The 16,295-nt window shown below is 39.6% G+C and overlaps 1 protein-coding gene across 2 annotated transcripts; it reads right to left on the bottom strand.

The window, feature by feature from the left end:
• Positions 1-1,857: 1,857 nt before the first annotated feature.
• LOC137242308 (putative nuclease HARBI1) lies at positions 1,858-4,587 on the bottom strand. Of its 2 annotated transcripts, XM_067769642.1 has the most exons (4): positions 4,190-4,580; positions 3,848-4,134; positions 2,051-2,138; positions 1,858-1,971 (listed from the first exon to the last, which is right to left on the bottom strand). In XM_067769642.1, the coding sequence occupies exons 1-4, from the start codon at positions 4,393-4,395 to the stop codon at positions 1,881-1,883; spliced, it is 672 nt and encodes a 223-aa protein (XP_067625743.1). In that variant the 5' UTR covers positions 4,396-4,580; the 3' UTR covers positions 1,858-1,880. The 2 variants fall into 2 exon arrangements, with proteins under 2 accessions (XP_067625743.1, XP_067625744.1); XM_067769643.1 differs by lacking the exon at positions 2,051-2,138 and having other exon boundaries at positions 1,859-1,971; positions 4,190-4,587.
• Between the last annotated feature and the right edge of the window lie 11,708 nt (positions 4,588-16,295).

Genomic DNA, 16,295 nt, shown 5'->3' on the forward strand with positions numbered 1-16,295 from the left:
AGATTTAGTCGGGATCAGGGAGGTAGCCCTTTATTCTGTTGCAGAGCTCATCAATCTGTGGGCCTGGGTCTGTGGCCATTATTGTGTAGTCATCGGCGTATGAAACGATAGTGACTCCTTCTGGTGGTGAAGGTAGCTTAGATATGTAGAAATTAAACAAAAGAGGGGATAGAACACCACCCTGTGGCACCCCTTGTTTAATTCTTCTTGGTTTTGATGTTTCGTTTCTAAATTGCACCGATGCCTGCCGACCACCCAGATAATTTGCGGTCCACCTGGTCCGCCGGGAAGTGGGGCCGGATTTCGGGAATTCTCCCGGCGGGAATGAAACGTGCCGTGGCGGATTCAATGACCTTACGGAAGGCACGCTCCCCTTGGCGGGCATCAGTCGGGATAGGGAGGGCAGCAAAGCGGTTGTCTGTAAAGCATTTACATATATTCTTCCCATTTTTCCTTTTTTGAAGTTTATGAAAGTGCGTTTTTCAGTGACGATGAAGTCGGCGGTACGCTCGAGCGAAATAAGTATGGGCAGGTCGTCGGATGCGAATGTTACCATCGGCTGCCAGTTGACGCAGTTTACGAGTTCTGCGCTCACGATTGAGATATCTGGCGAGCTGTGACAGCTTCCTACCATACGTGTGGGGGCGTCTCCGTTTATTGTGCAGAACGTCGTTTCTTCTATTTGAACAGCCAACATCTCACCCCTACTGTCCGCCCGCAAGTTTGAATGCCATAGATCGTGATGGGCATTAAAGTCGGCTAAGATAATGCGATTGTTGCCAGTGAGTAAGGCGCTGAGCGATGTAGATGTTGATGATTTCTAGGTTTGCATCGCCTGACCGGACAGAAAGGCCTTGACGTTCTAAGACATTGTCCCAGCGGTCGATGCCAGGATCAAATATATGATATTGCACAGAGTGGTGTATGATAAACGTGAGGCCGCCTCCATTTCCGCTCATGCGATCTTTTCTGTGGACATTATACCCAGAACAGGTTTGCAGACCTTGCTGTGAGTTTAGTCTCTTGAATCGCAGCAATGCGGATGTTGTGCCGCTTAATGAAATCGACTATCTCCGTGATCTTCCCAGTTAGTACATTACAGTTTAACTGCAGAATTCTGAAGTGCATAGGGGGAGACGTCGCCACTCTGGGAGTAAGTGACGGGTGACTACGCCTGGGTTGAGGAAGGCCAGGACGCAACTGCTGTTGTTGCCCTGGGACTGGGCGTCCTTGGGCAAGCATTGGGGTACCCGTTAGATTGGGGTTTGCGACCTGGCAACATGGCGCAATGAAACCCCTCGAGGGTTGCCGTCGCGGAGACGCTAAAGCGTAGACTACGGTATGCCCTTGGACGTGAACAGCAAGGAGCCACAAAAGATTTATAAAAGTTACGTGGACGTCGGGTTTTGGGATCAAGCCCAGAACAACCTGTCCGATACAACCATCCCTTACACGAGACACACTGAACAGAGTATGACCGTCCTAAAAATATTCTTTTCCGGCAGACGCAGCAAAAGCATTTCTCAGGACCGGGGTCAGGAGACGGACCCGGATTGGATTCGATACCTTCCCAGAGCAAGAGAATATGGAGCAGTCCCGCTGCAAGGAGCTGCTGGGAGGATGCAAATTTGTGGGAGGGACGCAGCAAATTAAATGGGGTTACACTGAAATGACAGTCCTTGGTCAGAAAAATCCCGAATCGCTCCGGTACATAGAACCGACTGCCTTGGGAAGCAGTCACTAAATATAATCAACATAAATTACAGTGTTTATAAAGTATTAAATTATAATTATTATTTGTGAATTTATTTGGTTACTTTTTTCTTAATAAAAATATATTTGCGTTTATTTAAAAATAATAAGTTTATACAGGAGCTTTCTCAACCAATTTTAACCAATGACCGCATTAGCAGCGTTTTGATGTACCTTTTTGCAGCCACTTCCATTGCACATAAGTTTGATCTTCTTCGCCTGGAAATAATATAAAATAAATGTTTAGTATGTTAAAAAAATAGTTTTTGTTCGCTGGTGCTATTTATTCTTCACTCACAGATGCAACATTTTAGTGAGCACGCAGCCGCAATTGTCCCGAAAATCCAGAGCCGTAATAAAATCCTCAAATCCCTTGCTGGCAGTACCTGGGGAAAAGATAAAGAAACGCTCATTACTACATAAAAAGCAATTGGCCAGCCGTTTACGTGCAATACGGAGAAGGACCACGCCCACTTTTAAAAAAAAAAATTTTTTAAAGTAAAATTTTAACAAAAAATTTTATATCTTTACAGTATATAAGTAAATTATGTCAAGATTCAACTCCAGTAATGATATGGTGCAACAAAATACAAAAATAAAAGAAAATTTAAAAATGGGCGTGGCTCCGCCCTTTTTCATTTAATTTGTCTAGGATACTTTTAACGCCATAAGTCGAACAAAAATTAACCAATCCTTTTGAAATTCGGTAGGGGCATAGATTTTATGGCGTTAACTGTTTTCTGTGAAAATGGGCGAAATCGGTTGATGTCACGCCCAGTTTTTATACACAGTCGTCCGTCTGTCCTTCCGCATGGCCGTTAACACGATAACTTGAGCAAAAATCGATATATCTTTACTAAACTCAGTTCACGTACTTATCTGAACTCACTTTATCTTGGTATGAAAAATGAACGAAATCTGTTCTGAAAATACTGTTCTCAGAATCGCCACGGGCTGCCTTCTTTTGTCCCCAGAACACCATCTACATAATGAGGCGAGAATATTCCCCATCAGGGAGAGAAATGAGATGCTAACCAAACAGTTCCTGTTGAATACCCAGAAACCTGAGCATCCCAACAGACATCTGATTGATGAGCCAACACCGCCTAGGGGCTTAAGGAGTCATCTCCGTAAGCATTTTGAGGAAATACGGCACCTGAGAACTCAGCCGTATGAATGAGGGTTATTAAAAGCGTTGGTTCCAAGAGGGGAGAAGAAGACGGGGCGGTTGCTGATGCTCGGCATTGCTACCAACTCAACTACGGAGATTGTAGTCATGAGTGGAAGCGGCCGTATGAGCTGGTGGCGCCGTGGGCGTGGCTTGTTGAGCAGCAGAGCTGCTGAAAGGTAGTGAGGGGTGCTGAGGCGTAGACTACGGGGCGCCCTTAGGGTTCGATACCTTCCCGGAGCGGGAGTATGGCGCAGTCCTGCTGCAGGTAACCGTCTAGTTGAGGGGTCGACCGCTAATACGCGTCCAAAAATATCGAGAGGTGTCAAACGACGCGTCTTGACATCAGTATTAATAATCCGAAGGCCGAAAGTAAGAATTTTAACTCGTTCAAAAGATATTAACGAAAAACAGAAATATTTCCCGCGGGTCCCTCCGAAACCAGGGGTGGGATCCATCGTATTTTTGCGCAGAACACCTCTCTGTATTGGCGGCCTTTGGCCGCGCTTATAAAAAATTACCCTGGGTGGGTCCAACACCGGTTTGTAGACCAAAACTATATCCGCACAAAACACTTATGTTCACAACTTTTTTTTGTGGGTACACAACGTTACAACAACCACATGAAAATCGCCCACTTCAACTTCAAATATCTCAGAACTGAGATACAATTTTTATTTTCCGCCTTCGGATTATTATTTTCGAGATTATTCGCATCTTTTGATACCTCTCTCGATATTTTTGGTAGCGTATTAGCAGTCGACCCCTCAACTAAACTTTTACCCCGCTGCAAGGATCTGCTGGGAGGACGCAACAAATTAAATGGGATTAGACTGAAATGAAGCCGGACAGCACCGGCTGCCTTGGGAAGCGTTTATAAATAAATATAGAGATATTGTTTTCCAATTGCTATTCACGCATATTCACCTGGGGAATTGATTTTAACATGGGTGCAGTCCATTGCCCCAATTACACGCGGAAAATTTGCCCTTTCTTTAAAAGCAGCCTGTGTTTCCAAGCGCTCCTGTTTCGTTTGAGGAAATTTCACAAAATCTGGTCGCAAGGATACTAGATGGTAGGAAACTAGCGTAATTGCACGTGAGGCACTTGCTTTTGAAACTCCGGAAAGGGCTGCCACAATTTGCTGAAAAGATCCTGGAGCATAGAACCGGAGTGCGATGAAAAATATTTGGTGTGGCTGCATTGCGTTGTTGCTGTAAACGGAGAAGTAATTTAGGGCAACATTTATAAAATATGATGTAAACTTACCGAGCTTCAAGATAAATTTTGTCTTTCATTAAAGAAAAAACCAACCAAGCAGCACCTTTGCACATAAGAAATCGTTCGCGAAAGTCAACATCGTCATAATAATGAAAAAAGTCAGGACGCTCTTTAATTTTTCTTTTTCGTCGAAGCACGATTACCTGCAGAGCTTCAAAATCGCAATCACTTTCACCAGAATCTCGAAGATCCATTAAATTTTTTACAAATTTTCCACCGAGAATACAAATAAGCCTCTTCAGAGAAATTACAGATGTCAACAATAGCGGGGTTGCTATATTTGCATAATGAAATAAGTATAAATAGTGCCAATTAATTCGACTCAAAATTTGTACTACAGCAACACTGTTGAAAGTCGAGAATAAGCCAGCTAACAGGTAGGCTAATTTGCGACTTAGCTAAGCATTGGTGGTGAAACAGAAAAATTAAAAAATATGACTTAACTAAGTTAAGTCGAGTTGGTGAAACCGGGCCATAGTGTCGCCTTTTTAATAGAGTTAATTTGATGCGTGTATTTGAAATGCAGGTCTTTTAAAGCCTCTAAGGAGAGTAATTTGATGTGGTCTTTTTCCAATGGAGTTGGCTGTAGTATTGCGGGTGTGGTTTCAATGGGTCTTACTTCCACATTTTCGAATGTTTGACTGTTTATTTTTATTGTTGCATTGTAAAATTTTTATCATATGCATTCCATTGATTTGTTGAGATACTTTATCAGTTTCCACTTCACCTTTGAACTGGTTTAGCATTATTATTCCTGGTTTAATTTCTTCCAACGTAGGGACATGATGGTCGTTCGTTGTCGAGCAAGTTTATTTAGGCTATTTATTATTTATTTATTTATTTATTTATTTATTATTTAAAGTCGACGACAAACTATGGTCGACTGCATAATATAAAAGATATATAAATATACAACTCAAAAGATAAAATTTAAGATATATCGAGATTTCAACAATGTTATATTACAAACAAAGAAATATTAATGAACATTACTATTTAATTTCAAAATATAATAATAATAAGAAATATGAGTAGAAATAAGATCTTATATCGAAATCTTATACTGGCGGAATGCATCAGATTCCGCTCAGCATGATATCGGAACGCAGTGGATTCCAATCTCTCTGTTGGAATGCATCAAGATTCCAATCAGCATGTCATGGGAATCCGGCAGTGCTAAGAGTAGTGTAATGAGGATACGCCATCACAAGGCATAAAAACATGACCTGTGTTGTTGGAATGCACCGGATTCCAATCAGCTCGATGCCTGACCCATAAGATTATACTGCCGGAATGCATACGATTCCGGTCAGTGACTCATGAAAAAGCATGTTTTTTACGTTGTTGGAATGCACCAGATTCCAATCAACACAGTACTGTCTTGTTCCTTCTTAATGATACATGTTGATAAATGTTCCTCCATCCTTAAGCGAAATAGTTCCCGTTTTTTATCGAAGGAATAAAATGCCGGCAAATTAAATTAGCTTGTATCTCTTAAATTAGATAGGCAAGTATTGCATTACGTATAGTGGCAAAAGTACATTCAAGACTGATGCAGCTATACAAGTCATTGTAGTGCGCGCACCAGATAAGAAGAGGATTATTTTTAACAAAGTTTCGTCGACAAAGGGGTAAATAGAAAGGAACGTAGTGTCTGGATACTCTAGGGGGAACCGCAAAAAACAAGCGGCTGAGGAGGTCCGCGGAATCAATTTCTCCAATAATGAGCTTATGGATGAACAATATCCCCAGTAATATTCTCCGATTTTCCAGAGTGGGTAAGTTAATAAGAAGAAGTCTACTTCTGTATGGAGGAAGGTGGAGACTTGAGTCCCAATTAAGGCCGCGCAATGCAAATATCAAAAATTGCTTTTGAACTGACTCAAGACGCTTTATATGCTTTTGAGAAACAGGGGACCAAACGCATGAGCAATACTCGAGTATTGGACGAACCAGCGATGTGTAAAAAACCTTAGTGAGGTACGGATCATCGAACTCTTTAGCCCATCTTTTAACAAATCCAAGTAAACCCAAAGCTTTGTTGGCTATAGATGAAATATGCATGTTAAAATTCAATTTCGGATCAAAAAGGACACCTAGATCATTTGCAATAGATATACGCTCCAAAGGCGTACCATCTATTACATAAGATTTCAATGCTGGCTTCACTCGGTGAAATGTCATATGCTTACATTTAGAGCAATTTAAAGCTAGTAAATTTGTTGTGCACCAACATTGGAACGAGTCCAAGTCGGCCTGAAGAAGATCCAAGGAACTCAAATCGGTAGGACAGTAAGTGTAGCAAAGTTTTACATCATCCGCATACATTATAGTATGGGAATATAATATTGTCTGTGGCAAGTCATTAATGAAAAGGGCAAAGAGCAAAGGGCCTAGATGACTTCCCTGGGGTACGCCGGAGGAAACTCCGAACGATTCCGACAGATTGCACTTGAACAGGACTTTTTGGGTCCGGTTAGAAATATAGCTTTTCAGCCACATTAATAGGTGAAACGGGAAGCCCAGTAAATCAAGCTTATGAATAAGCAACTCATGGTTGACGGTATCAAATGCTTTGCTGAAGTCCGTGTAGATAACATCCGTTTGCTTGTTCGCTAAAAATCCTTCCATAACTATAGAGGTGAATACAAGCAAATTTGTAGTGGTTGACCTTTGACGAATAAAACCGTGTTGGCATGCAGATAAAAGACTAGAACACTGATATTGCAGTTGACTGGTGACAATCTGTTCAAAGACTTTAGGAATGACTGAAAGTTTAGCAATACCCCTGAAGTTTTCAACTTTTGACCTACTACCTTTTTTATGCAGGGGTATAATAAAAGACTGTTTCCAAAGTGCCGGGAATGACGCAGATCCCAGAGATAGCTCAAATAATTTTAAAATAGGCTCATACATGTTTTCGGCGCAGTACCTAAGCACGCAACTAGGAACACCGTCCGGTCCCGGAGACTACACATAAATCATTACTTAAATTTATTACATTAGTTTCCTTACAGATCGTTAGATCATTATAACTTTCGCAATCATTTTTTATTCCGAACAGTGAATATTTTCCTTTTAGTATTTCTTTATACCCGGTTTTTATTATAGTATTATTTGCCTTTTTTACAGGTCGTATGATAAGTCTTCTAAATATTTCCTTCAATGTCAGAGGTATTTTTACCACTTATAAAATTTTCATTCCTTTACGTAGTACATTTATTTGCGATATTTCTAGAGCTTCTTCGGCTCTTTTAAATGTTATTTTTTTCCTTTTTCATCTTGTTAATTGACAATTCTATTTCTTCTTTGCTTAATATTACTGAATTCAATATATTTTCTATGAATTATTTCAGGCTGGGCTCATTCATTTATTTTGGTGCAAATGAAAGAATTCAATTCACCATTCTGCCCAACGTTTCGCTGACAAATTTCAGCATCATCAGTGGCGACTCTGTTTATTTTTAAAAAACAAAAGACATATATTAATTATACATTCGCACAAACAGAAGAAATATATGCACTTTTCTGATCAAAGTTCTCGCTGAGTTTTGGTATGTACGCGACGCTGTAATATTTTTTTGACGCATTAGATGTTTCTGGGTTTTGTTGCTTCGTTTATAATTGTTTAATATTGTAGTGAGTATTGCGAAAATTCAAGTGCATGTATTTCTTCTGTTTGTGCGAATGTATAATTAATATATGCCTTTTGTTTTTTAAAAATAAACAAAGTCGCCCCTGATGATGCTGAATTTTGTCAGCGAAACGTTGGGCAGAATGGTGAATTGAATTCTTCCATTTGCACCAAAATAAATGGATCAGCCAAGCCTGAAATAATTCATATAAATCTTAATTTGAGCTGATCGAAAAAAATTACAACAATATATTTTCTTTTGCCCATTGGATGGCATATTTTATATTTATTAGCTCTTCCTTAATTAACCTAATTCTATTTTATACATTTATTATGATTTCTGTTACAACATTTTCTTCTTTTTAATGGTGTTTATCATTCTATCATCTATATTAGTTATACTATTTATTCGTATTGCAAATAGGTTATTATTTATTACTTGATCATTATTATTTTCATTTAGAATATTTAAATTATTAGTTATTATGTTTATGTATTTCCATGCCGTTCTCAATATATCAAAAGATCTTCTCGTTTTATAATTGTTGTTAAAGAGTTTAAGTGTATTTACGTTTTCAGGGGTTTGAATGGTTTCATGTTTGAGGAGGGGATATAGGAAGTGATCGTTAGGGAGTTGGTTATTTATCTCTTCATATATCTCTGTCAAAAATTGTTCGTATTGTGACGAATATTACCACCTCTAAGCTGTAAGTAAATGCACAACAACAAGAACATTAAAGCAAGCTACGCAAACAAATTTTTCATAATTGTATGTATGTGGGATACATACAAGGCAATGGAGAGATAACTCACACACCGATGTAGTCATCAGTCGAAGTAGTACTCACATATACACACGCATATGGCTATGCGAGAGGCTATAAACTACAAATACACACGCGTATAGCTGGTAACCAAGTAGAAAATTCTAGAAGAAGAAACGTCTAGACATTTCGGCAGAGAGTATAAAAGCAGCACAAGCTGAGTAGTCAGTAATCAGTTTGATTTTTCGTTATTGAATATTGGAGTTATTTATTCAACAATTTAGCAATACGAACGTTAGTAGAAGGTGTAAAATAAGCGGAGTTTCCCTAAATTCGTTACAATTGGTGTCAGAAAAGGAATTGTTGAATAAATTCTGAAGATTTCGAATACAACTTGGACATGGCAAAGTTAAGTGAATTAAGGCTCCTGCAACTGAAAAAGGAGTTGAAGAACCGTGGACTAAGTCCAGCCGGAAATAAGATCGAACTTCAAGCACGGCTACGCGAGGTAATGGAGTCGGGAGGAATTAATGTGGACGATGATGTCTTTCATCCTGATGGGGACGAGACAATAACAAAAATTGAAGAGAAAAACGAAACATCGACAGTAACATCCAAGATTGAAGCACAAGAAACGTGTGTTTCAGAAATGTCGTCGCAAATGTCATCTCAACTGGAAGAACAGAAGACATATGTGGCATCCCAACTAGAATCCCAGGAGAACCGTATAACATCTAAGATGGAAACTCAACTGGAAGAACAGAATACATATATGACATCTCAGTTGGCTGAGCAGTTGAAAGCACAAGAGGCGCGCATATCCTCGCAGCTGGAGGCACAGGAAGCAAGGTTATCATTAAAACTTGAATCGCAGGATGCAAAAATCGCACAATTTCAGGCAGAAGTCGATGGATTAAAAGGTCGTATGGAGCAATTACAACTAAATCGCCCGGCTATTCCAGCGAGCAATACGAAGGTAAAAACTCCATTTTTGACGTTCTGTTCTTTCCTAGTATTTAAGCTTCAATTTGAGAAGACGTCATCAGTGAACAACTGGAATGCGGATAATAAAGTTGCTGCACTGTTTGTGGCGTTGAAAGGGCATGCAGCTGGAATCTTACAGACTATTCCAGAGTATGAACGTAACAGTTATGAAGCATTGATGGCTGCTGTAGAACGACGGCAGGAAGCGAACACAGGAAATAGATCTACCAAATAGAATTGCAAAACCGCTACCAAAAAGCTAACGAGACTTTGCCGGAGTTTGCCTCGGATGTTGAAAGATTGGCACATCGAGCAAACGCGGACGCTACCGTGGAATACACTGAAGGGGTAAAGATTCAGAGTTTTATAAATGGCATACGGGACGTCGAAACGAAGCGAGATACATACGCAAACCCAGAGCAAACATTTGCTGAAACAGTATCCCATGCACTCAGGAAACTGCCCCTCTATTGAGTAAACCAGTTTTCAAAGCACGCCGTGTGGAAGTAGAAAGGCCAGATTGGGTAGACACAATTTTGGAAGCACTGAAGGGATCAGAACAGAAAAATGCCGGAGTTGTGAAGTGTTTCAAGTGCCGTAACTCAGGTCGCATTGCACGTCATTGCAGCAACGGTCCTGGTAGTTCCAAATTGGCTGGTCGTAAACGCAAAGCTGGAGGAGATAAGCAAGCTCGAGTTAGATGTAAAGATCGAGAACTTGCCCCACCTATTGAATGTCCTGTGATATCTATCTCGCAAATTTGAAGAAAATCGAGCAGTCCTACCATTAACGGAAATGTGGATGGTAAAGAACGTGTACTGGCTGTAGATACGGGCGCATCTCATTCCTTACTCCGATCTGATTTGGTCAACAGGAGAGTAAAGTCATGGCAGGAGTGATATGTGAAGTCTTAATTGGAAAGGTAACGTTGCTACACAAATTCGTTGAGGAGGAGATCGCGGATGAAATCATATTCGGAGTGGACTTCTTAGTTGACCATGATATCAGGATCGAAATGCAAAGAAGGAATATGCGCTATAAGAAACAGGATGAACCACTCAACTTCACTTTGTAGAAAGGGTTCAGCAGTAAGTGAGTGCTGGTGGAAGCGATTCGACAAAGACCGCCAAAGTCAAAGGCAGTAGATCGGGCAAAGGTTGATGGAACGAATGGACCAAACAAAGCAAAATTAAAGATACCTGTAAGAGAAACACTGGCATTGACAAAACCAAATAGACGCACTAAAACGAAGGAAAGAATTTCCCAGAAAGGATGCAAGGGTAGTTTCAAGCCAGGGCGCACTACTTTTGTGAACCGTCAAGACGATACTGATGATGCAAAGTCAGTCCGTAAAGATCAATCTCTGCGAAGTGGTTCATTGGCCAAACAACAGAGTGTGAGGGAACGGTCCAGGATAATGAATAGTAGGATGAAACACAGGTAAGACAAGAACAATAATTCGGAAGGTTTCCTGGAGGGAGATTTGGTACTGCTATACAACCCTCATTGGCGGAAAGGTGGTCCATCCAAATTTTGGTGCAGTAGGAAAGGCCCGTACAAAGTTGTGAAGAGGGTCAGTGATACCATCTACCGCATACAAACAATTGTAAAACCACGAAACAGAAGGGTGGCTCAGTTGGAGAGCCTAGCAGCAGTTAGATCGAGACATTTGTCTGATCGGGACGATCAGACTTAGGTGGGGGGCAGTGTGACAAATATTACCATCTCTAGGTTGTTACTATGTAAATGCATAACAACAAATACATTAACGCAAGCTACATAAACAAATTATTCATAATTTGCCCACATACATACAAGACAACGAAGAGATAACTCACACACAAATGTAGTCATCAGTCGAAGTAGTACTCACATATAAACACGCATATGGCTATGCGAGAGGCTATAAACTACAAATACACACGCATATAACTGGTAACCAAGTAAAAAATTTTAGAAGAAGAAACGTCTAGATATTTGGGCAGAGAGTATAAAAGCGCACAAACTGAGTAGTCAGTAAACAGTTTGTTTTAAACACGCAATTGTTGCGAAGTATAAGTGTTATTGTGAAGTATTTTCAAAGTAGTATAATAAAGTCCATTTTTCATTATTGAATATCGGAGTTATTTATTCAACAATTTAGCGATACCCACGTTAGTAGAAGGTGTAAAATAAGCGGAGTTTCCCCAAATTTGTTACAGTATTTTTCTAAGTCGATGAGGTCTAAATGTTCCGTCTTGTATTTTCGTTTGTCCATTGTCTATTGTTACTAGTTGGGATTTGCTGTAGTCTAGAATTTAGACACCTGAAGAAGAGGTAGTAATCGTGATGAGGAGAATAAGAAGTTTGTAGAGGTCCATTTTATCTGGAAATTTATTTAGGTTTTTATTGGAGATTTGTGAATTGTTCGTCCTGATACTGTTTTAACCGTTGTCCTGTGGTTTTCCAAAACTTACTCCTTTTTATACTTTGGAGTTGGGACCTAGTCTTTTGTTTATCTTAACATAGATTATTTCTCCTGGTGAGAAATTCCTATTTTCAGGTCTATGTTTTTTTTTTTTGTGATATGAGAGATCCTGTTCTTGTTTTTTCTTGAGTAAGGAAATTGTTGTCAGTCACTGTAAACGCTATTTCCGAAAAATATCTCTATGGGTTTATTTGTCATTGAGTTAATCGACGAATTGTATTCCTGTACTGATTTAAATAGTATTTTTGGACGCGTTAAGTTGAACATTTTTTTACAAATTGTTCGATTTTCGCATGCATTCTTGGGAAGTAGAATTTTCATAAAATTGGGGTTTTGTTTTCGCAGCTGTTTCTGTGAGCTCGTTATGTTCTTCGATGATAAGTTGCTCCTGTTCTGTTTCTGATGTAATGTCCTGAAGGAGAGTTTGTGTGTAGCGGATTTTAACAGTACTAAAGTAGAGAGGGAATATTTCCTGAATTTTACCCATCAACCCTTCTGTAGTGTACAGACCGTTGACGAGTGCTGGATCTATAATATCTCTTAAATATACCAATGATGTCCTGTGTAGAAAAGTTTGGCTTTGTAATTGTATGCCTGTGGAAAGTAGGGAATGGTAACTGAAACGAGTAGCTATCCTCGTTGGCAAACATTAGAAACAATTGGTTCTTGAAAGCCATTATTGGGGCTTCAGTGGCAGGGATGAGAGGGTGTGAGGAGCTTTCGCTGCTATTTTCTGTAGTTGTGAGGATGTTAATGTCGGTTTGTGGAGGTCTGGATTGTGCGTCTGCAACAACGTTTTTCCGGGCTTATATTTCATCTCATAGTTGTATTCTTCAAGGATACACTTCCATCTTTTCATTTTTCCCATTGTGGTTTTTATTACTCAATGCAAAAGTGAGTGGCTGGTGATCTGTGAAAATTACAACCTTAGCGGAACCAAACAAGTAGTTTCGTAAGAAAGTGAGGGCCCGCATTTCTTTTTCGTTTGCGGGGTAATTCTCCTAAGTTTTATTTAGTGATCGAGATATGAAAGTTATTGGCTTTCCAGATTGTTCAAGGACAGCACCTAGAGCGTAGTTTGAAGCATCTGTGGTAAGGTGGAATTCTTCCTTGAAATTAGCATACGATAATATGACTTCTTTTGATGTTAATGCTGATTTTATTTTATTGAAGGCATCAATGGCGTCGCTATCGGACACAACTGGATTTTTGCTGGAAGAATTTTTGGACGCATGTCCGTCTTCCCCTCTTAAAAGCGAGGTCAGAGGTTTTGCCAGCTTAGCATAATCTCTGATGAAGCGTCGATAATAGCCTGAGAGGCCAAGAAAAGATCTTAAGTCTTTCAGTGTTCGTGGACATGGGAATTCTCGAATGGCCTTTACTTTAGCGGGATTGGTTTTTATACCTGTGGGGGAAATGATAAATCCTAAAAATTTGACTTCTTGACGAAAAAATTCTCGCTTGTCCAGCTGGACTTTCTTGTTCGCTTTTTCTAGTGTACGAAACATTTTTTCGACGTTTTGAAGATGGCTTTGTTCGTCTTTGCAAAACACTATTATGTCATCTATGTAGACATATATATTTTCCCTATGTGCTCCTTCAGTATATAGTCGAGTGCTCGCTGGTAAATAGAGGGTGCGTTTTTTAATCCGAACGGAAGTCTTGTGAATTCGTACTTCCCTTTGTTAATCGAAAATGCTGTCTTCTCAATGTCGAATTCCTTTAATGGAATCTGATGGAAGCCACTTTTCAAGTCAAGAACGGAAAAATATTTGTTGTTTCCCAGTTGTGAAATAACCCCATTGATTTCTGGGATTTGGTATCTGTCAGCTATTGTTCGTTTCTGCGAATGCGGGTTTTAGGTTTGCATATGTCGCTCGCTTCGTTTCTACGTCCCGTATGCCAATTAAAAAACTCTGGATTTTTACCCTGTCGTTGTACTCTACGGGTGCGTCCGCATTTGCCAAATGAGCCAATCTTTCAATATCTGAAGCAAACTCCTGCAATGTCTCATTTGCTTTTTGGTAGCGGTTTTGCAGCTCAATTTGGATTATCTGTTTTCTATGCTCGCTTCCATAACGTCGTTCTACAGCAGCCATCAATGCTTTATAGTTGTTCGGCTCTCCTTCGGGAATCGTCTGTAGGATTTCGGCTGCTGGCCCCTTCAATGCCACGAACAGTGCAGCAACTTTATCTTCCGCATTCCAGTTGTTCACTGCTGCGGTCTTCTCAAACTGTAGCTCAAAGACTTGCAAAGGAACAGAACCGGTGTTTTTACCTTTGAATTGCTTGCTGAAACAGCTGGGCGATTTAGTTGCAGCTCCTGTATTAGACCTCTCAATGTTTCAACCTCAGCATCGATTTTATCCTCGAGTTGTACAATTTTTGTATCTTGTGCCTCCAGCTTCGATGATACCCTTATCTCCTGCGCCTCCAGCTGCGAGGATATGCGAACCTCTTGTGATTTCAACTGTTCAGCCAACTGAGATGTCATATATGTCTTCTGTTCTTCCAGTTGAGATGACATTTGCGACGACATTTCTCAAATGCGTGTTTCTTGTGCTTCAATCTTCGATTCCAGTTGAGATGCAATACTCGTCTTCTGTTCATCCAGTTGAGATGACATGTTGGTGGATATTTGTGATGACATTTCGGACATTTGTGCCGATATTTCAGCCAATATCATGTTCAGGTCTGTGTTCGCCATTGTCTGCGGTGTTTCTTTCATTTTTGTTGTTTCCTCGCCATCAAGATGAAAGTCATACTCATCAGCGTCAATTCCTTCTAATTTCATTGCCTGTCGTATTCGTTCCTGAAGTTCTAGTTTAATGCCGGTTGTATCCAATCTACGGCTCTCCAACTCCTTCTTCAGTTGCTGAATCTTCAATTCACTTAACTTTGTCATGTCCAAGTTGTATTCTAAGTCTTCGGAATTTATTCAACAATTCCTCTTCTGACACCAATTGTAACGAATTTACTGCAAATCCTCTTATTTGCAACCCTCTGCTAAGTTCGAATCTGTCGCCAAGATACGATCTAATGAATGATGTTGCATGCCTCGAGAAATTAAAAAAATTGTTCAGCTTCTTACAGAGTAAAGTATCATCGCTAGAGTCAAAAGCTTTAGAGTGGTCAAAAAAGGTTAGAAAAGCAATATATTTATCATCAACTCGGTCTCGAATGCCTTCTATCACAGATAGAATTGCCGTTGTACAGCTTCTATTTGACCAGAAACCGGATTAGAGGTCAATAAAAAGCTTATTTTCATGAACATCAAATACGTTAAACGACCTTTGAAAGAAAAGCTAGTAAGGCTATAGACCGATAGGTACTCATTATTTTGCTTACGAATAGAGATACCAGTGGTCAGAATTTAATTTACCAAATATGTTAAATGGTGTAAGATTTTGTTAAGAATTTTATAAATAAACTCAAAAGGACTGCACTGTACAGATATTAGCGGCCGGAATTGGTAGTCGAACGAAGTTAGCATTTGGTTCGTTAATGTTAACATCAGCTAGATCAGAGAGCTCTCCTTTGGACGTTCCGATACCGATTTTCTTGATACTCTCCATGTTTCTCTAGTACTCAAAGCACCATTAAACTTATAATAATTTACCTTGGCCGACCTTATAGCTTTGTTGACAGTAAGGTGTGTTTTTTGGGGTAGGTAAGCATTTCAGTAGTTCTGTACTTTTCCAGCGAGAGTAGGCATGGTGGCATTAAACCAGGGTATACTTTTGTGTTTAGATAATTTTAGTTTTACTGGAACATAGTCATCAAATAGCTTATTTATGTTGCCTTGGAGGAACTCTGGCTGATCATCAACTGTGTACTGGGTTTCATACATCCAAACTTAGATCTTTTTTCTCCATCTAAATACTAACTTGCGTATTTAAAACCTACACTTAAATAACTTAACTATAGCTTTTGCCTTAATAGCACTTGACTGTGAATACTATTTCTTTTACTTGACTGTTATCACTCTATTACTAACAAATTACAAATGTCAACGAAAAAGGAAGAAAACGTAAGATAGGAGAGAACAAAATGAAGCAACAATATATATAGCGTTCTCCAATAAGAAAAGGCTATAAAAGGACCTTTTGAGCGGATAACGGTCCTCTTTTTCCTGTTCAACCGCCAGCGGTAAGATCGTAAAAGTGAAATACGAGTACTTATTTTATTAATTCATTTTATAAGTCGGTACGGATTTTGCCAATAGTATATACGGTTTTTAAATCC

Source organism: Eurosta solidaginis, chromosome 2 (genome assembly GCF_040869045.1).
Source record: "Eurosta solidaginis isolate ZX-2024a chromosome 2, ASM4086904v1, whole genome shotgun sequence".
Classification (NCBI taxonomy): Eukaryota; Metazoa; Arthropoda; class Insecta; order Diptera; family Tephritidae; genus Eurosta; species Eurosta solidaginis.

Coding starts and splice junctions, on each gene's coding strand:
- LOC137242308 (XM_067769642.1), bottom strand. CDS start 4,395: ATGGATCTTCGAGATTCTGGTGAAAGTGATTGCGATTTTGAAGCTCTG. Junction 4,135..4,189: donor AAAATTTATCTTGAAGCTCG/GTAAGTTTACAT, acceptor CTCCGTTTACAG/CAACAACGCAATGCAGCCAC. Junction 1,972..2,050: donor CTCACTAAAATGTTGCATCT/GTGAGTGAAGAA, acceptor TATTATTTCCAG/GCGAAGAAGATCAAACTTAT.